We start from the raw sequence: 22292 nt of genomic DNA, 5'->3' as shown, positions 1-22292 counted from the left end.
TGAATAATAATAATAATAACATCGTAAAATACCTTAGGAATGAGAACCCAGGTTCGAAATTTCCCCAAGGCACCTGATGAAGGCTGGAGGGTATATAAGCTGAAATATTGTGTTAACAAACAAGATGCGGACAAATATCCATCAAATGTAAATAATGTATCATCAGTAATGTTTCTTGAGATCATTAGGTATTTTGGGTTTTCCGACAATCCAACCTTCTCACCTCGTGTTAATCAAGCCCCAGCTTGTGTTTGGTCAGCCATACCTCGGGAACCTTTCCAGGGTTCATGCCATTGCATTCACAACCTTGAAGCTACCTTTGCTGCTTCAACTGTTAACCTGATGGCCTTCTACCTACAGGTCCCTGTGATGCTCAGCATGGTGAAAGTCCTGCAGAGGGATTGGCCTTCAAACCCTCTCCTTCGCACCTTGATGGGGTCATGGATTGTTTTCAATCCATTGCTTTGGCGTGACTCCACCAGCTCAATGAAAAGACTGATGTTGTTGTTTTATTGATATGATATCTGGATCCACTTTTAATTAAAAGAGTAATTACTGTAAATAAAGAAATTATGGTGTTGTACATAAGTTGATAATTAAAAAAATAAGAATTAGAATTCTTCGGTCAGACCAAGTGCTGTGAGCATGAGTTGCTGTTGTATTTTAAGTGAGTAGAAAACTTTGAATTGAAAGAGGTCAAGTGGAAGTCTTTAGTCCTCTCGCCAGCAATGAATCCTGTTCAACGATGTCAACATCTAGAGCAGTTGTTGTCATTATGACTTTCCTCGTTTAGTTCTAAATAAAGTAACTCAAGTGTTTCATTGTGACTTAATGTCTCCAGACACCCAACTCCACTTTTCAGAGTTAAGTTTTATTAATGAATTTATCTTTAAAATAAACTTTGTATTAAGTTTATTTTTAAAATTTCTATTGCAAATTTTATACAAGAATATATTTGGACAGATTTGTTTTTCTCGCAAAAAAAATCCCTTTCATTTCGTAACTCTCACAGAAATTCATAATTGGACCTTTCCATTGATGCCCTGTTACAAATATAAAGAATCAGTCACATTTTTCACACACAATTATTTTTTATCTCTCCAAGTAATTTTATTAATTTATTTGGTACAAGAGTGCTGACTTTACCATTTATTTGTCAATATAGTTTAGTTTCACTTTACAAGGATCAGCAGAATTTGTTGGAGGTACCTCTGGCCAGTAACTGCTCTACCCAGAAATTCCTTCCATGTGTTTTGTTCACCTCAGTGTCGTAAGGAAGAAAAAGGCTGTCCAGAATTGCCGCTTCTTCCCATGACATCATTTTCCTCTTACTTCTGGTCCTGATGTCACCCTTGCTTCTTCACTTCTAGTCCTGGCATTGCCCTTCACTCCTCCATATCCCTGCTAAACTGTTTAGTAAATTAAACTTTCCTTAGGCTGTTAGGTTTGTTTTGAAACCAACAAAATTTCTCAGATAAATATATCTGTCCTTCATTTTCTATGTAAATAGTATTAGCTAATTCAAACTAATTAACAAAAATTAGATGACAACTGCACCAATTATTAATTTCCTTGCTACATAATAAGTCATAATGTTTCCAACCAATGATGAACTATGGCTACAGAGGCTTAGCTACAAACAGTGACATCTCCACTTGTGCTGCGACAGGTGAGATTCCTGGTCAACAAATCATCCACTGGCTCTGTACTTTTGAATTCCTTTGGAATAAAAGCAAAATGCCTTTCTTGAAAAACTGGTAAGGGTTAGCAACTGGAAGAGCATCCACTTATTAAAAAATTCTGCCTCAGTTACCTCCCTTTCTAAGTCATACCAGCATGAGAAAACAGACATCAAACAGAATGAATGAATGAATTTAAATGCAACTTTGTGGATAATCCAGTGGTTGTTACATGTGCCACAATGAAAAAAATAAAAATAACAGATTATGTTGGTATTGAGAAGTAACACTAGATGTTATTAATCCCTTTTTAATATGAGATATATGTAGATTATCTCAATTATTGGATTTGTGCTTAATGAGAAGATTTAGACAGTCTTCCTTATTTGTAGTTGAGAGAAAGAGAAAAGAAATTCTGGAATATTCTTTAACAGGATTCATGAGGGAATTGTGTAAAATTGCAATGGTCAGTGCTTGCTTCTGGATTGGTCAGTATTTGTTAAGAAAAGTAGGGTGACTTGGGTGGATTACAGACTTAACCCTTTGGCATTTAGATTATTCTGTGAAATGTAATGCCTATTTATTCATGCAAGGAATATATTGAGAGTCCATCAGACAAAAAACACTTTACATTAATTTGAAGTGAGAACTATGAGCAGTTTCGAATTAGTCAGTTTGCTAATTATGTTAATGACTTTTCTTTGGAATCAGTCTCAAATTTTGTTGGTAGGAAATGGTGTGGTGGAGGTCCCATTGTATGTATGGGAGCTGCAGCCAAGACCAAGTCCTTGGTCCAGGGAATATCTGATTATTTTTTGGGCCCCTTCCTAAAAAGGAAAAAACCTTTACTGTTCCTTTTGGTTGTGAGAGGTTTCCCACATTTGGGGCCGAAGAACAGTCTTGTTGTGGTTTGTCAAATGTCTCTAAGATGTCCTAATTGTAGTCAAGTTTTACAGCCATGGATTTATATAACCAACATGAAACAGGGTTGTTTTTGATATCTTTTGTAAGTATCAAAGAAAAATAAAATAAAATCACTTTGTTTTAATGAACAGCTGAAGTTGATGTAAGTACAATTAGTTTAGGATTCCCCAAAACCAAAAGTTTTGTTATAAAATTGATTACTTTTGACTAATTACAAAATCAAATATTTAATTTCAAGATCTAGTCTATATTTTGAATGTGTGGTGGAAGGAAGTCCTTCACTATTTCAATGTTAAACTCTGTTGCTGCAAATTCCTATCACAAACGGCATTTCAGCTGTGATCATTCATGTACCTATGACTACATTGTCCATTGTCTCCTTCCATTTCTAAGATGGTAGGGTGTGATTTGAGGGAAATGTGACTGCTATCTTTAACAGGTCAGGTGATCATATAAATGCATTTTCATTGGCTATTCTAAATGCAGTTGTTTTTTTATCTCACTGAAATCTTTGATGGAGAGGAACCGTTAGGTTTGTAATCTTTACTTTGTTTGTGAAAACACAGGTCTGGTTTCTAAATATAAACATCATATGTCACCACATTGACAGAACCTCATTGTACAACAATGAAGATCTTTACTATTGTTGCACCTTTATATGTAGGAGAGATTAAAGTTTGAGGTGGACTTAGTTTACTACCAAAAGGTGAGGCATGATTAGTGTCAACAACAGAAGCACGCATGAGCAATTTCATGTGTATTGCTCTACTTCCATATTATTTCCATTTTCATTTCAGCAATCAGGGATTTTTTTTTCTGAGACTATTTCTTTTCCAGGCCTTTATCAATTTGGAAAACTTTATTCATATTCAAAGACTATTTTACACATTGTTATGGCTAGTTTTCATACGGTGCATGCGTTGGTAACATTCCCTTTGCTTTCCTTCACTAACTCTTCCCACATAACCTTTTTGCATGGATATTTTTTCATATTTAAGGGTTTTTTAAAAAAATATTTCATTTAACTTTTTAAAGCAAGCTATAGTTTGTAGAGTTACTATTCCAATGAAGAATGAAAATTTAGTGATGTTCCAGCATGCCAGACAATCTCATTTTACTTCAAATTCTGAGAGATTCCTCTCCCATTTTCATCCCTCTTGGCAGATAATAATAATAATAATAATAATAATAATAATAATAATAATAATAATAGAAATAATGGTTTGAAATTTTGACATAGGGCTAGAAGTTTTTGAGGGGACAGGGGAAGGGCAATTACATTGACTGCCGGACATGATTGATACTTATTTTACCGATTCCAAAAAGACGAATGGCAAAGTCAGCCTTGGCGGAATTTGGTCTTAGAACATAAAGATGGATGGAACGCCACTTAGAGCGTAATAATACTAATACTAATAATCCTTTCTACTGTAGGCACGAGGTCAAGAAATTTGGTGGAAAGGGGCTAGTTGATGACATTGACCCCCAAAAGGATGCAAGGCAAAATTGACCTCAGAATTTAAAGACAGACAAAATATCACTAAACATTTTGTCCAGCATGTTAGCGATTCTGCCCGCTCATTACTTTAATAATAATAATAATAATAAATAATATTCAATAACTGCCTCTATATTTATCACTATTTCAATTTGTTTTAAGTGTGTTTAAAATAAATTGAAATAGTCACTCCTTGATTAGTATTAAGAACTAATTACCCTGATTGCTTTCTTTAATTTAGCCTCAGTTGTTTAATTGTTGAATTCTTCTCAGAAAAGTTAAAATTCATATTTATTCTTTGCATCTTTCTTGTTCTTTGATTGAAAATCCAAACTTCTAGTCTCACCATGTTTGATTGAGAAACGATTACCTCCCTTGCTGTAAACTGCCCACCCCCAGGGCATGCTACATGTTAACATTTTATTAGATTGCACTCTAAAAGGTGTCCATTTTCAATTTAAGCCTTCAAATTACTCTGTTAAATATATATATATATATGATGGGCTTCTTTCAGTTTCCATCTGTCAAATCCACTCACAAGGTTTTGGTCAGCTCAAGACACTTGCCCAAGGTGCCACATAGTGGGACTGAACCCATAACCATGTGGTTGGAAAGAAAACTTCTTACCACACAGCCACATCTGTCCCTATATGTTGAATTATGTTTGTAATTTATGCAGTATCATGGCGTACTGTTGTTATGTAAGTAAAGACGAGACACTTATCTTGCCAATGTGATTCGGTCACTGTCAACAGCAGTCGATGTGATCTGGTCAGTTTGGTCTGGTGTCCGTAATAAACCTGTATGATACTTCATAGAAACTTGAAAATAATGACGCATATATTCACAGCAGTGCGGTACTGAAATATTTTATATTAACACTGTTTATGACATGTTAGGCATTCTGTCAGTGTTTCCAACATCCTGCTAATCTTCAAAGGATTGAAGTGTCATATCCTGCTAAGGTGAGTCAGAGGAAATAATCTGCCAGAATTAGGGAGTTTAGTAACACACCAGTGTCAGTAGTTGTGGATTGTGTCATTTTGTGTCAGCAATGTAATGTAAATATTTTGTTAGCCCTTACAAGTCTTTAAAGCTGATGTCTAGCTTGAGTTTCACCGTGAAATCGAGGAGAAATGAGGATTTGTCTCTTCCCAAATTATCTGGTGCTTGCTCTTGAGAGTCAGGGGAATTGAGGAAATGTATCAATTAAAGTATAATCCAAAATAAGTAAATGGAATGATTGGGCTTTCTATCAGACTGTATTTGGCCAGTTTAGTTCTACAGTGTCCACAAAAAGTAGAGGGTTTCACTGTGTTGGTGTTCGTAATACTGGAGTGTGTTGCTGTGATACACAGGTGTATTACAATGATGCTAGAGTGTGTATACATGTGTTGATATCGACAATATTGAAGTGCATCAGATGTTGATATCACCCTGTCTCATGAAAGGTTCAATATTTCTTAATGTTTTATCTGTCGTTTAGTTCTTCAAACTGTTTGTTTTACTGAAAATTTTTGTTCCTGTTACCATAATGTTATGCTTCAGTCTTGGACTACCTGCAAACGAGATGGGTACTGTTCCCTCCTTGGCTCACTTCTTCATAAGAATCTCAATCACACACACTACAACAAAAATGTTTACTGTCTTTCATTTATCGCCCTCCACCCAATTGTTTAGCAAACACTTAACTTAACCAAAATTCAAAACCATTTTTTTTTTATTTTAGAATATTTGCTAAATCCTTTATAAAGCCATTCTGTGATTTCTGAGGACATTTTGTTATTGATTAAATGCTACTTAAAATCTTTTTATGGCATTTGATCAGGTTGTTAAGCTCATAATTATTTCTCAAGTATTTTCCCAGTCGAAAACTAATCTCATTCGTTCTCTTGTGTTGTGTATATGTGTACAACACAAATATACAGAGTTTATTCATTTATATACATACACACACACACATTTATATAAATTAAGTATATATATATGTATATAATGTGTGTGTGTATACACACACGCACACACACACACCTATAGTTGGTCAACATTATATATATATATATATATATATATATATATATATGTGTGTATTTGTATTGCATGTTATGTATTTTTCATCATAAAGTAGTTTGTGTTAAACTTTATAACATTTATATCGTCATAATTACTGACACCAGGTCTTAGTCTTATTATAATTAAGACCTAATTAAACCAGTAATGTCTAGTTTGATCATCTGTAGCTTTCTTACTAATGGCCGAATGGGAAGCATTACACTTGAAGTGGTGGTGGTAGTAGTGTGAGTAGATACTTCTATTGATGGGTAGCAGTGTTAGTTGATATAACTGTTAAAGTGGCAGTGGTGTTAGTAGATATGTCTGTTAAAGGGTAGTGGTGTCAGTAGACTTTACTGTTAAAGTGGTAATAGTGTAGCTGTTGTTATTAATTCTGATGAGAAGGCCATGAAATAAAAGAGCAGTAGAGTTCCAGGTTCAAATTCTTTGTAGGATTTGCTTCTGTCCTTCTGCATTCTGAGATCAAATTCTGCCAGAGTTCACTTGGTCAGTCAATCTTTCAGGGTTGTTAAAATATGTACCAGTGAAATACTGGTGGTGGTGGTGGTGGTGGGGTTAGTTCTCTCAGCTATAGCTATTACCTTCAAAATCCATGACATTGTGAAAGTTATTACAGCTGGCCTTTCTGTAAAAGACAGAAAAGATTCAAGAAAAGTGGTTCTCGACCATTTTTTCACCCATGGACCCCTTTCAAACCCCTTTTACTCTGCTGGATTGCCGTTGCCATTCAGTGTATAAAGAAACCCCTGTTGTATTTTTATAATTAAATATTATCTGAAAGTGAATAAAAATTTTTAAAAATATTTTGTGTATTGTAGAGGTGTAACTAACTTATTGCACATGGAGAAACATACAAGATTTTGCTGTTGAAACCTAGGGGCTGTGTGGACCCTGCTTATGAACCACTGTTCTAGAAAGTTCTATTTGTGACAAAGTCTCCATTGTATTTTGAGCCAATTCTTTCAAATTCCAGATGGTTTTTGCCTCTTTTTTTTTAACAATGTCTTCATTGCATTCTTTGTAAGATAGCACAGACAGAATCCAAAACTCAATCTTCAGCAATTCCATAGAGTTTCTTCATATTATCATTTGGCTGTGGTCAGTCAGCTTCTGAGTTCAAATCTCACTGAGGCCCATTTTCTCTTTCTTCCTTCCAAGGATTGATAGAATAAAGAATCAGTCAAAATATTGGGATTGACATAATCACCTTTTTTCCTTCCCTCCTGCTCTGGCCTTGTGCTTGGCAGCATTTTTTCTGGCTCTTTACTTTCTGGGTTCAAATAGTGCCAAGGTTGACTTTGCCTTTCAACCTTTCAGGGTTGATAAAATAAAGTACCAGTCAAACACTGGGGGTTGATGTAATTGATTTCCTCGTCTTCTTTAAAATTGCTGGCTTTGTGCCAGAAATTAAAAATAATTATTCTTGGATGTTGGTAGATGTTCAGAATTGGTGAAAATGCTTTGTCTTATTTTGTTGTAATCCAACATGATCTGAGTTCAAATCCTTCAGAAGCCAGTTTTACCTTTCATCGTTCTGGGGTTGGAAAAATAAGTCCTGTAGATTTAATTGACTGACATCTCTGCCAAACTTGGTGGCCCAACTTCAGTGTTGCAAACAATAATTGTTGTTGTTCTGAAATCTATTATTAAAATGCTCTGCCAACCAAATCCAGAAAAAGGGTTTCAATTTCCTCAGTTTCCTGTTGTCAAGTTCTCATGAATATTTTAGTTTTGTAGAATCGATATCAGACTTTTTACATTGCAATAACAGAATATTTTTCATCACTCTGTCTCTGTCGTGAGGTTTATTATTCTCCTGAACAATTACAAGAGAATGTTTTAAAAGTAGAACCCAGGTTTCTTAAACATTTTCTCAGCCTTTTCAATGCCACTTTGAACTATTTCTTTGAACACACTACTTTCTTGATTAATCCTTTTCTTACCAGATTTCTGTTGAAATATGGCAAGAAGGTGTATGGCTGAGTGGTTAGAGTGTCAGGCTCACAATCATGAAGTAGTGAGTTCAATTCCTGAACCAGGTTGTGTGCTGTGTTCTTGAGCAAGACACTTTATTTCATGCTGCCCCAGTTCACTCAGCTGTAGAAATGAGTTGCAGCGTCACTGGTGCGAAGCCGTATCGGCCTTTGCCTCTCCCGTGGATAACATCAGTGGCGTGAAGAAGGGGAAGCTGGCATGCATGGGTGATTGCTGGGCTTCCATAAACAGTCTTGCCTGGAATTGTGCCATGGTCATCCATGACTGAAGGAGGTCTTGGTCCTTCTGTCGAAATACTCTGCCGTTATTTCAATTAATTTAAAAATAATTATGGAGTTACTAAAATTAATTTTGTAATTATGAAGTTGATATTTGGAATGTAAATTAATCTTTTTGATACCAACTCACTCCAAATTACTCCTGGTTCTATGAAACGAACTTCATGTTTCAAAGAACTCTAGATAAAAAAAACCTTTCATCAAAATTCCTTATATTCCAAACACCACCTTTATAATGACAATTATTCTACTAAATTCTTTATTGCTTTCAAAATTAATTGAAGCAAAACAAAGGTATTCCAACCGAAATATGGTAACAAAAGGGTTGACATGAAATTTTGATAGAAGTTTTTAACTTTTTGACAGAAAGTTTATATCTCAGAACCAAAGATAATCTTTAAAAGGTTGGTATTAAATGAGTTAACCCTTTTATTATTGTATTTCTGTTGAAATACACTGCTTTAGTTTCAATTAATAAAAAAGAAAGAAATAACGAAGCATTTAGTGATGTAACTGTCATTATTAACCCTTTAGCATTTAAACCAGCTATTTCAGGCCCAAATATTCGACCTGCTTTGTGTTTAAACAAGTCAGATCCTGCCTCTCACACCTATCCTACAATATTATTCTTAAAATACACAAGTACATCATCAAAATCTCAAAACTACAAGATTTAGCATGATTAATTGAAAACCATACAAATAAATAAGCATTTAACAGACTAATCTGAATGCTGAAGGGTTCAGCTGGTGTTTGGAGCATAAATTAACATAAAATTTTGATGAAAGGGTTCAATTTAGATCCCTCGGAAATGGGGAAAGTTTGTACCCTAGATCTAGGGACAGTGTTGGATAGGCTGGTATCAAAAGAATTAAATTGATCCTTGTTAGAAAAAACACAAAAACAAAGTCCGAAATATGTAACAACTGGTTATTTATTTTTAAAGCTTGTTAAATCAATCACACATGTAATATATCCTTGTAGAATATTTACTTGGGTAAAATAAAACTTTAGCCCTTTCGTTACTGTATTTATTTTGAGATGCTCTGTGTTTCTTTCCATTACTTAGTAAAAATAACTTCGTTATCGTTAAGCTAGTGTTAGGAACATAAATTGTGACTAAGGTTTGGTGGACGGAAACAAGACATTTGTACCACAGAGTCAGATTCGGTTTCAGCCGGGTTGGTAACGAAAGGGTTAAACTCCAAAAATCCACCACATTTTTGCATGTTGAGAGAGGTTAAAGAAGCTGTACAGTGATGCTGCTGCTGTTGTCTCTCTCTCTCTCTCTCTCTTTTTTTTCTTTTCCGTTTGATACTGTTTTTCCTGTGTCTGTTGCTTAGTTGGTTTGTTATGCCATATTGCTCCAACAATCTATTAATTTGTCTCTTCTTCACTCTGCTTACTAACGAATCTCTATCGTGGCTTGCCTGCTTAATTTTTCCCAGCGGAGAACCGGTCTGGACGAAGTCCTAACCCTAATAACCCCAGTGAGTACTGCTCCACCATCCCACCATTGCAACAAGCCAATGCGCATGTTCCATTGCCGACCGTCATGGTTCCAGTCGGTGTTCTCAAGAGAGAGGGTGAGTGACAAAGAGGCTTGATAATATTATTATTATTGTTGTTGTTGTTGTTTTTTAAAAATTGTTTTCATTGTCTTTGAATTGATGTTATTGATGTTGTAGTGGAATATTAATGTGTGAGTGTGTGTTTATTGCGATTTAATGCTAAGGGAAGTAACTCTGAGTGCGTCATTATGATAGCGTTGATATTTCACCATTACCATAGCAACCAACTGACATTCTTCGTTCTTTAAGTCTGAAAGCTGGGTCAATGCAGATGAAATCACAACTCAATGAGACCTCCAAGGAGTTTAAATGCATAAGTCTCCGATATCCAAGTGGCAAAAAAGTGTCAGCAGAAGGCCGCCCAGGAGAGGAGTCGTGCCCTAGATGCAGCCTTTCCCTCTAAGAGTGTAAAGAAGAAGTTCAGGGCCGAAACCCTTGCCAGAGTAGGGTTTCTTCTTTGAAGACCTTCTGCTGTTTAGTTCTGTTGAGAGTTTCTTGCCGTTGTATTGAATATATTTTATGAATTCAGCCCTTACTACCCGAGGCATTGTAATGTGCCTCTTGAGTAAGGCCCTGTCATTCTGCTCAGCCCTGGGCTGTAAATACATACTGTTAATTATTAAGTCTCTGTTGATATAATTAATTTTAGTGAACCCTTCCCTGCCCATACCCAAGAAATTTTCATTATAATTACACCTTGTTATGAAGAGGTCATTTGCATATTGATTCTGGTTATGAAAGGCAAGGGAGACTATTCCTTAGTTTAAATTAGATAAATGAACTATAAAATAGAGTATGGGTGTACAGTGGGATCTGATCTTTGGAAGTAAATTGACAACTCCAGACATATTCCAGTTTTATAAGACCTCTTTAGTTAGTATAGTCTAACCAGTTCTACCAGATCATAAAGCAACAAAGCTACATATGAACACTCACATACACACAGCTACACGTGTGTATGTATGTATAATTTTAGTAAATGGACACTAATAACAAGAAAAACAGGTATTTTTACACAATCATTGGCAAAATACTCCAGTTTGACTAAAAATGAAGTATTGTCCCTTGTTTTAAACTGTTTGTCTTTACTGAATCAGCTAAACAAGGTTGAGGGGACCTTTTATATTTGAAGGCCACCTTGAATTAAGTATAATCTAATAAAGGCACATTAAAAAAAAGATTTTAATTAAATCGGTGGAACAATGTAATTACATTTATTGGGGAAATATAATCATAAAGATTAAAGAAATAAAATGTATAAATTGACTTTTTAGGAACTTAATCAGGTCATTTTGTAAGGTGTTTGTTTCCATCCATCTTCTCTGCCTAGTATTCATGGAAGCATCTTCTCAATAGTGTCCTATCAAAAACAAACGTTATTCCACTTTGTGGCTGGATTCTCAGGAATGACCAGCAGAGACTATGGATATCATCCAACCATCTCATTGTTGGTCTACCCTTAGGTCTCCTGTCGGTTAGTTTGGCATGAAGAATTCATCTTGTGATTCTTTCTTGTGACACTGTACTCCCATGTCCATGTTACTAGAGCTGTGACCTCTCGATGTTGGTGCTTGTCTATGCAGTCCAATATTGTATGGTAGCAAAACATGAGTTTTGAATGCAGGGGATGTGTGTGGGGTCTGGAAGGGAGTGCAGTGAGTCTTCCGGTTGATGTGATTTTGTTTTGCATGAATGATGATGATGCATAAATGATTGCAGAGGTTGACTGAGTTTGTGAGGAACCAGCTGTGATCGGCTGGAATGGATATTAAGCTGTGTATGGAAGGGGAAAGCTGGGTAAAAAAAAGGTGCCCGGTGATCCAGATGAAAGGAACCAAAAGAGGAAGACCAAGGAAGATACGGGAAAGAAATGGTAAAGGCTGATTTCAGGAAGCTGTACTGCACGAAGGAACTGGTAGAGGACGGCATCAAGTGGTGAGATGCTGTTTAGGAGAAAACGTGTCCAAAACTATGCAGGCATGGAAAAACAGGTATAAGATGATGATGATGATGATGATGATAAATAAATACAATGCTATTTGATCAACAAAAATGTCTTTTCCTGCAAAATCCAGGTTTCTTCCCAAAGGCTGCACTTAAAAAAAGTCCCAAAGACTGCAGGTACAATATTAATCTGTACAATAAACATCTATTGAAAGGATCCGTTTCTTTTATATGTTGCAGTGATGTGATAAAAAAAAAATGTATCAAAAGAGAAGGTGGGGGTTCTTGGAATGACCCCTCTGAAAATTATGTAAATAATCCAGTGAAAGCTGTTTATATAACTTATATAACCTGGATCTCTAGTTTGTAATAGTGCCTTGTACAAAGTATGTCTCCTGATGATCACTGCTGCAACATTTTGAATTGCTTGTGCGTGTAGGGTCAGAGTTAACTATTTTAAAAATCTTTATGTTCAGACATTTCAAATGCTCTCAAAATTGGTTGGAAAGAAGATTGATTCTCATGTCATTAGTTAATGCAACTCAAAATATTTAAAATAAAAGTACAAAACATGTAAATTTCACTTAATAGTTCAGACATTGTTTTCAACAGCTGTTTCATTAAGATAAACATCATTGAATGTACATATTACATGATTGTGATATATAATTTATTAATTTAATTTAAAAGCTGTGTTTACCCAAATTATCAGGAATTTTATGTGTAATATTAATCAGAAAACCATTCTAGCCGATTATGTAACTGTATGTAAGGTCGTCCTACTTGGATTTACTGCAATGTCATAATTTGTCGGGCTTTAATGACCTGTTGTTAATTGAGCTCTTAATTATCATGGATTTACTCTTTGATATCATTCATCGGTTCTCGAATTAGGTAATTCAAGATATTGAAATAAAGCATATGTTAATTAAAATATCTACTCATTAGACAATGGGGAATACAAATCTGTTATTATTTTATGGTATTCTACCAAAGATAATCTAGCATGCAAAGTTCTATCTGTTATATGTTATGCTTGGCGGAAATATTATATTCTGATAATTTTCCTTCTTTGATTCTTCTCTGAATTCTGACATTTTTTGCATCAACAGTTGTTACATTGCAGACTTTTAGCATAATTATTCCATTCCTTTGTTTTGCCAATGTTTTCTGATTGTTGCATGAGACTTCAATTTACTATTTTCTTCCTTGAAGTTATAATTCATATATTTATGTAAACATCATAAATTCTTCACTTATTAGTAACTTTTACAGTGTTACATTGTATCTCCTGACACTTATGTGTCCAGTCGTTAACAGAATCAATTTCTAATTTATCCAAACACCATCAGACTTCTAATAAAGTCTGGTCCGTACCTGGGTTTCATATTGCTCAACATAGTTAGGTATACCTGTGCTGCTCCACGCATGCACAATCAAGCTTGTATGTTTGGTCTCGTACAATATCTTCAGAGTTCTGAATGCACACTTTTGATGGAAGTGTGTGGAATCGAGTAATGTCTGCAGATATGTTGTAAGTGGTTCTTGTCATCTTCTTGTAGCTACGATGGTCACAGTTTCTCTTTAAACATAAAACAGGAGTGTGGATCACACACACACACACACACACACACACACACACACACACACACACACACACACACATTCATAAAAGTTTTTCTCGGGTTATATTAGTTATTTGTTTATCATAAAGTTCATCGCTGTTTTTGTTGAATAGTTATAATCTCGTCATTGCAGTTGTGACACAGGCGTGGCCGTGAGGTTAAGGAGATTGCTTCCCAACCACATGGTTTTGGGTTCAGTCCCACTGCATGACACCTTAGGCAGGTGTCTTCTTCTGCCTTGAGAATGGGTTTGGTAGACAGAAACTGAAAGAAGCCCATTGTACACACACACACACACACACACACACACATACACACATGTGTGAGTGTGTTTATGTTTGTGTCTCCTTGTCTTGACATCATGTGATAGTTGTGAATGAGTGTCACTCTTATATAAGCAGTGTCACTCATTTCCAATATTCTGCAGGAACATGTCTGGCAAAATATTCTGCAAGAACATGTCCTGGAGAAATATTACTTTGCTTGAAAAACAGATGAGGATTGGTGACAGGAAAGGTATCTGGCCATAGAAAATCTGCCTCAATAAATTCCATTTGACTCATTCAAGCCTGGAAAAGTGGACATTACAATCATGAAAATGATTTTATTGAAATATCCTTAAAAATTCTTAACATTTTTAATATTTTAAACAAGAGCAAAAAAAAAAAAGGACTTGTAGCTTATATTTCTGGAGTCTTTAAGCAAAATTAGTTGAATATTTTCAGTTTTAGATTTTTAGAAATATTCTTTTAATAAGTTTAAATTTAATTCAGTTTAAAATAAAGGTATATTTCTTGTCGTGTGTTCTACTTTAGCATTATGTTTTGGCTTTCATACAGTGGCAGCAGTTTTTTTTTTTAATTAATTTTTCTTGTTTTATTTCATTTATAATGTAATACTTTCATGCATGATAATGTTTGAAAGATATTAATACTTGCTTTCAATGTTTAGCTGCTATAATTGTTAATTAATTAGTGCTGCTGTTGATTGCTTTTCTTAGAATTGTTCTGGTTTTCTTTCTGAATGTCAGCATTTGAAGTTTTTGTTGTTACTAAAATGTCATTATAATTTAAAGAAATATTATAAGACCAAAAGTTTTATACATCATCAGCATCATCATTATATATACACACACACACACACATGTATATGTATATATCGTCATCAGTATCATCATAATTTTAATGGAAGTTTTCTGTGCAGGCATGAGTCAAGTGAGTTGTCATATTCAGTCCTTGTGTCTGTATAGTTTCAGTTATTGTAAATGGATTTAAAGACTGTACCTCACTCAAAAGGTGCTAACATAGTTTTCATGGTTGGATTTCATCCCAAACATCAACCACATTACAGAGCGTATTTGGCTGCACTTTATTATTGTGGCACCAGCACTAGAAGGGTGGCCATTATTTTGGACAGGGTCCTGTGATCCCATCTGTCATCGTTCTGATGTCCACTATACCCTGCCTGCAAGAATGACTAAATCTTATCAAGGACTTTGTGTGTCTCCAGTTATTTAACAATCCTTTCTCATTTCTTTTGTGATGTTCATCATTCTGAGATCAGTCTTCAACCATTTTCTCCCATGCCTTCCTAGGTTCCCCTCTTTCATTGGTCCCTTCCACTTTACATACCCTGTACTTCTTTCTCCAGCTCTCATCTGCCATACACTTCACATATCCATACGATCACAGTCTTCTCCCTTGCACACTACGTCCACTTATTTGTGTATCTTCTTTGTATCCTGCCACCTAATTTGTACTATATCAGTGTACACCAGTTCTCTGCAACCGGTATGCTGCGACACAATGATGTGCCATGAGATGATGCTAGATGTGCCACAGTGTAACCTGAATGTAATTTTTTTCCCAAATCTTTTAGTTATATTTTTAGTTCAGGTGTGTTGCCAAATTTTGAATCGAATGTTAGTGTACGGCAAGTGTAAAAAGGTTGTGGAACACTGGTGTACATTAACACCAATTCAGCCAGTAAACCATGCTCAGTTCATGACTTTATAGCCTTCACAAATCCTCAGTCTCACCGTCATGCAGTATTACAGTTCATATACAAATATCACACACTCTTCCTCTCACTCTGAGAGAGAAATCCTTTGTTACTAGCAGAAAACAGTGTCTGCTGTGTGTACATTGTTGGTTAGTGTCCTTTACTCTAGCTGTAGATTGACCAATGCCTTCTGAATGAAATCTGGTAGATTGGAAACGGGAAGAAACCGGTCATGTGAGAATGTGTGTGTTTCACTCTTGTCCGGACATGGGTACACTGATTATAAACAAAAGTGATTATTTGCATTATCTACTTTTTGACGGATGCACATAATTCCTCATTTCTTAAATACAGAACTGAAAAAGGATTATTATTAAAGAAAAAAGATAAAGCGGTGAGCTGGCAGAATTGTTAGCACGCTGGATGCGTCCGTTGCTACGTTCTGAGTTCAAATTCTGCTGAGGTCAACATGGTCTTTCATCCTTTCAGGGTTGATAAAATAAGTACCGGTTGAACATTGGGGTCGATGTAATCAACTCATTCTCACCTCCCCAAAGCTGCCCTTGTGGCAAAAATTTCAATTAATTATTAAAGAAAAAAACCTAGTCATTTGTTAGTAAATTTTTAGGGAAGTATACCAGGGCCATTTGTTGTTGAAAGGGGTTGGGAAATGTTACACTTTACTTGGAGGTAGGTGGAAGAGCTTCTAGCTGTAGAAAAATCTATTACTACAAAATTTAATGTCTACTGTTCTTTGCTTACATATAAGTCAAAATTAAAATGCTGATTATATATATATATATATATATACACACACATACACAAACAACCGGATGGATTATCATTATCAGAATCAGAGCACAACGAATTATAAATAGGATTAAACAAGATGAGAAGCAGTTCAGGTTTATACCAGGATGGAGTACTGTCAATGTCCTTTCCCTAGTGAAACAGCTATGAGAGAAGTATGCAGCTAGTGTTAAACTACTTGGCTTTAATATTTGTCCATCTGGATGAAGCCTTTGGCAAGAGTCCACCCTGTAATCTGAGAGCAGTGCAAGCTATGTATAGGGGTTACTATCAGCAAGGTAAGAGTTAGCAATGAATTCAGTGAGGAATTCGACAGGCTGTAGGCTCATTGCCCTCTTCTGTTAATTATAGTCCTTCAGGCCATAACAGAAGAGTTTGAGGCATGCAAAGTTCTGAACCTAGTTTTCACAGCTAAATTTAATAAGAGATTTAGGGATGAAAATCAAGCATCACAAGACTTCAAAATAAATCTAGCTAAGACTAAAGTTTCAGATGCTAGGAGAGTAGACAAGACTGAATTTCCATCAGGGCAAGTGGCCAAGCTCCTTGTGCAGAAAACAAGCAGACAAGAATTCCATATGGCGTGTGTGTAATGTAAACTGTTTATGGAGAGGTGATGTTGTAGGCTCACAAATGGATTGATAGAGTAGACTTAATGGTGTAGCGGATGAATGATAGCAGTTAACAGTAAGAATATTCCTGGAATGGGTTTCTGGAAGTAGTTGATGGTTTTTGCTAATGAGATGACTTAATTTGCAGAAGAGGTGAGTATGCTGAAAGTATGGTAACCAGAATAAGAATGGAAGAGAAAAAGTTTGGGCAATTATTCCCTCTGTTGGCAACAAAGGGTTTCTTTCTGAGAGTTTTGATGCTGTCTGGTAGTGAACCATAGGCTTTGAATGTGGAGAATTTGGAAAGAAATGAGGCCAGTATGCTTTGCTGGAGGTGTACTGGAAGTCTAATGTTAGTTTGCATGATTAGGGTTACAAAAATGGGTTGAGGGATAAACTAAATGTGAGAGGAATCAACTGTAGGGTGCAAGAGAGAAGACTATGTTGATAGGGGTGATACGTATATGGAAGGTGTGAGTTGTATAAAGAAGAAGTGTTGAGTGTGTCAAGTGGATGGAATCTCGGAAGACATGGGATGAAATGATGAAGACTGATCTAAAGAGGCTGAATCTCATAAAAGAGATGATAGACGAGTACAGCAAGTGATGAATCACTTGCTGGAGAAGACCTGCAAATCCATGCAAGCATGGAAAAGTGAAAAGACAGTGCTGCTGATGATGATGATCATAATGACTGAGGTTCCTGTTGTCAGTTTATTTGTTGTTTGTGTAATGAGTCCTTCTCTACCATTAAACTTCTTTATTGTGATCCAACACTCTCTCACTTTACCCTTTCCTCTGTCACTCATTTGTCTTAATCTCTCTCATTACTCCATCTGTCATCCTGTTCCTTTTTCATTAATTTTCCCATCATGTCACTCAAGCTGCTTCTACTCAATCTCCTTACCAACAACCCTCATGCAGCTGTTGTATCATTCTCTCCTTGGCGTTAGGAAGGGCATCCAGCTGTAGAAACATTGCCAGATCAGATTGGAGCTTGGTGCAGCCGCTGGCTCTCCAAACGTCAGTCAAACCGTCTAACCCATGCCAGCATGGAAAACAGACGTTAAACGATGATGATGATGGTTTGTAAACACATTAATACATGCTTGATCATCAAGCTTTGATGGGTTGCAGAAAATGCATCAGACGCTCATCTGTCCAGTTTTCATGCAGGTCATGTGATGTAGTCTTTTATTTATGTACATGTGATGTTTTCAAGTCACCAGCATCATGTGAAGGCATATAACAGCCCCTGACAGCCTTTTCCAATTTTGAACTGTTGATGGAGAACCTTTCATTGGTACTGATTGAGGAATTTCCACCTGCCAGCTGGCTAACACAGTTTATTTTCTACATACGGATTTATGGAAAATGACCAAATTATGGAAGAAAAACAAAATTCAGTTAGACATCAACACTTCAAGTGGTGTTAATGATAACCATCTTCCTTGCTTTCATGTGTTTTACACGTATGATACTGAAGACATGAAATATTATATAGTTGTTAGTATGTGAATAATTGAACAGGTGTTCTGCATAGTTCAATAGCTAAATGATACATTTTTTGATAGTCTTCGACAAGCAATTCAAACTAAGTTTATTCATAACTATATTTCAGCATTTGCAAATATTTTATACACGCACGCACGCACGCATTTGTGCTGCTTCTCATTTTTAGTCATTTGAATAATTGTTAATAATGTGAAACCAAGAGTCATGAGAATGTCAGCTTCTAATATAAGACACACTCTACTTTCTGTATTGAGTTCTTTTCTTTTCATTTGCAATCTCAAAAGTTCCTCATTCCATATAAATGTGCGTGTGTTGTAACGTTGCTAGTCTTCATTTCTCTGTTGACTCTACTGAACCAACGTTAACAGTAAGATTGATGCCAGGCAGTATTTTTTGTTTTACAGGAAGCCAGCGAAAGGGAGAGCCAAAACAAGTCATATTCTCAGATGGTATTCGACCTGGGGGTGATCTAACTGAAGAAGCTGATCACCCTCAAGATTCCCGTTTACCCCCCAGGCGGACGGGACGAGTACAGAAGAAAGTAGAAAGGATAACTCAGGGTGAGTGATTTTAATTTTTAAACATCTCCGGATACAAAATACAAAAATTAATTTCATTTTGGAAGGGAGATAATTAAGTCTTTAAGGAAGCTTCATATCAGATTTTATTTGTAAATACATTGAACTAACTACAGTCATTGCACATCTTCACTCTCAGTACCTTTTAATAATTAACTGTAAAACTAAGACTTTATAATAATACAACAACAAACTTATTGTTGGAGATAACAATTACTTACATGTGATGGAAACTGAGTAACCAGCCTGATGAGTCCTAGGGCTAAAACTAGCACGACTATGTGATGTTTTATATAATTACAGACAATGAAGTTTAATTCACCAATAAATTCATGACTTGTGTGCTGACTTTGATCCTATTTTGTGCATCAAAAAATACTAACTTCACTGTATTTTTGTATTTGGTTTGCAAGATTCTTGATGTGAACTCATAATGAAACAAATCTTCTTTTTTTGTGTGTGTGTGTCTTGGGAAGGTCATTACACCAATAGTAGTAAACACACACACTGGTTCAATATCACGTCTTTATTGTTAGTCAATTGGTTAAATATCTAACCATTTATCCAATTGATTGTTTGTTTACTGTGTTGGCTAAACAGTCAATCTAACAAACAACTAATCCATTGTTTAATCAGCACATTAAGCAAATGATTGATTAGTTAGTTGGTTAGATATTTAACCAGTTAACTAACAATAAAGAAGTTATATTGAACCAGTGTGTGTGTTATTATTGGTGCAATGACCTTCCCAAGGCACAACTAACTTCACTCCTTTACTTGTTTTTTTTGTTTGTTTGTTTGTTAAAATGATGATGATGATCTATTGTTATCGTTTCTACTTTATAGGCAATGATCAATCTATAACTCCTCGCACACGCTGTTTGCGGTCAGCAAACAGCCCTCGAAATAAATGTCACATCCCGGAAAATGGATTACCACCTGTTTTATTGTCAAGTAGTGGGAAAGGTAAATATATTTTGTGATTTGCATCTCTGTGAATATGGCAATTTAATTAAACATGCTAAAAGCATGGAAGTATTTTTAGTTTCATGATTTCTTTGTTGACTTTCTATAAAAACTGAACCCATGATGTTGGAAGTGGTGCAGCTTTGTAGATTATAGGGAGGATCTGTTAACTTTTTGTAGGCAAAGGCAGTGTGTGACCGAGTGGTTAGGATACTACACTCACCATCATAAGCTATTGGTTTCAATTTTCAGACTGAGTGACACTCAAATGTTCTTGAGCAAAACATTTCATTTCACTTTGCTCTGTCCACTCAGCTGTAGAAATGGGTCACCCTTCGACAGACTATTCTTCTGATCAGGAAGGAATGTTGTGATGTCAGTCACTTAAATGTTATGGGAACCAGATAACTGGGCCTTAGAGTCTTAGGACCCAAGACAACAATAATGTCCAGAGGGTTGTTGATGATGATAATGATGATGATAACTTTCTCTAGAAACTACGCCATGTTATTAAACATGTGTGACGCTTTCTGTTTTTTTGTATTTGTAGATTATGTGTTTGATGAGAATCCTGATGTGGAGCAAATTTTAACTAAAGTTAAAAGTAAGTCACCTTTTAAATATTTATTTGCCATTGTCCTTTCTCAATCAATTGAAATAGCATCGTTAGTTCATTACAACATGGGATTTATAGAAATTTCTGTTAATAGTTCTTCTCTACTGTAACACATCTGTGCTTGTTCCTCTATCATACTGTAGGCATGGGTTGGACGGTTTGACTGAGGACTGGCAAGCCAGGAGGCCGCACCAGGCTCTAATCTGATTTGGCAAGATTTCTACAGCTGGATGCCATCCCTAATGCCAACCACTCTGAGAGTGTAGTGGGTGCTTTTTACGTGCCACTGGCACAGGAGCCAGTCAGGCAGCAATGGCATCAGCCACGCTTGAATGGTGCTTTTTATGTTCCACTGGCACAAATATATATACATATATACATATGTATGTATTGTAGGTAATTCATTAGCGTATGCAGAATTTATATAAAAAGAAATTTATAAGGCAAGATGAAATGAACAGGGTTTGATCACTGATGCAATAATTGTTTCTGTGCATTAGTAACAGCTGTTAGTTGCTGAGTTTTGCACGTCATACTATTAAATAAACTATCATCATCATCATCATTTAATGTCCATTGTTGATGCTGGCATGGGTCAGACAGTTTGACTGGAGCCAGTGAACTGGAGAGCTGCACCAGGTTCCAGTCTGACTTGGCTGGGTTTCTATGGCTGGATGCCTTTCCTAATGCCAACCATTCCAGGGGTGTAATGGGTGCTTTTATGTGCCATTTATATAGCACCAGCAACGACTATGATTCATAGGTGGCATATAAATATGATCCAGCTGCTACTGCTGTGTACCTGCCTATCATCAGGTGGTAAGCACTGTTGTATCATTATATATATAATCGAAATTGAACTAAAATCGACGACTGGCCCCCATGCCAACGTCTCCTTCATTGGACACTGAACTCGGCTTGAGAAGACCTGTTGGGGCAAGTGAAAGCAAAATCGTGATGGCACCTGTACCAGTGGAGCACTAACAGCACCGTCCGAGCGTGATCTTTGCCAGAGCTAGCATGGAAAGTGGATGTTAAACGATGATGATGATGATGATGATGATATATACATCTAATATAGGTTAAAATTTTCAAAAAATATCAGTGGACAGTATATTAAAAAATACCTTTTAAGGTAAAAATTATAAAGAACTTTATAAATAAGGGCAAAAGAAAAAAAATTCCTCTGCCAATTATGTTGAGAATAAACTTTAAATCATCAATAAAATCTATTCTCAGCATATTTGGCATAGGGATTTTTTTCTTTTGCCCTTATTTATAAAGTTATATATATACCAACAATTACAGCGTGGAAGGTGTTTATAAGCCATTTAAAAAACACATAAAAACTGTTAGATTCACTTCAACATTTAAATTTAATTTGTCAAAATATTTTCGTTGCTTTGAGACCGCGACCTGTTCACTGACAAAACTCTGTGCTGCATCTCAGAATTTGACAAATTAAATTTAAATGTTGAAATGAATCTAATGTTTTTGTGTGTTATTTTAAATGGCTTATAAACACCTTCCACTCTGCAATTGTTTTCGTTCCAGCACACGATCCCAGATCAGGTCACTTGCTATGCAAGTACATCTCCGTATATATATA

General features: G+C 35.8%; 1 protein-coding gene across 1 annotated transcript in view; it reads left to right on the top strand.

Moving 5' to 3' along the window:
• Positions 1-22292, top strand: part of LOC106872539 (uncharacterized) — a 122894-nt gene that overhangs the window by 79586 nt on the left and 21016 nt on the right. The window contains exons 6-9 of the mRNA XM_052969890.1: positions 9896-10033; positions 18928-19083; positions 19948-20067; positions 20618-20671. Of these exons, the coding sequence (XP_052825850.1) occupies positions 9896-10033; positions 18928-19083; positions 19948-20067; positions 20618-20671 (468 nt within the window). The remainder of the gene's footprint in view (positions 1-9895; positions 10034-18927; positions 19084-19947; positions 20068-20617; positions 20672-22292) is intronic.

This window comes from Octopus bimaculoides, chromosome 8 (genome assembly GCF_001194135.2).
Source record: "Octopus bimaculoides isolate UCB-OBI-ISO-001 chromosome 8, ASM119413v2, whole genome shotgun sequence".
NCBI classification, from domain to species: Eukaryota; Metazoa; Mollusca; class Cephalopoda; order Octopoda; family Octopodidae; genus Octopus; species Octopus bimaculoides.
This window is presented reverse-complemented; position numbering and strand designations above follow the sequence as displayed.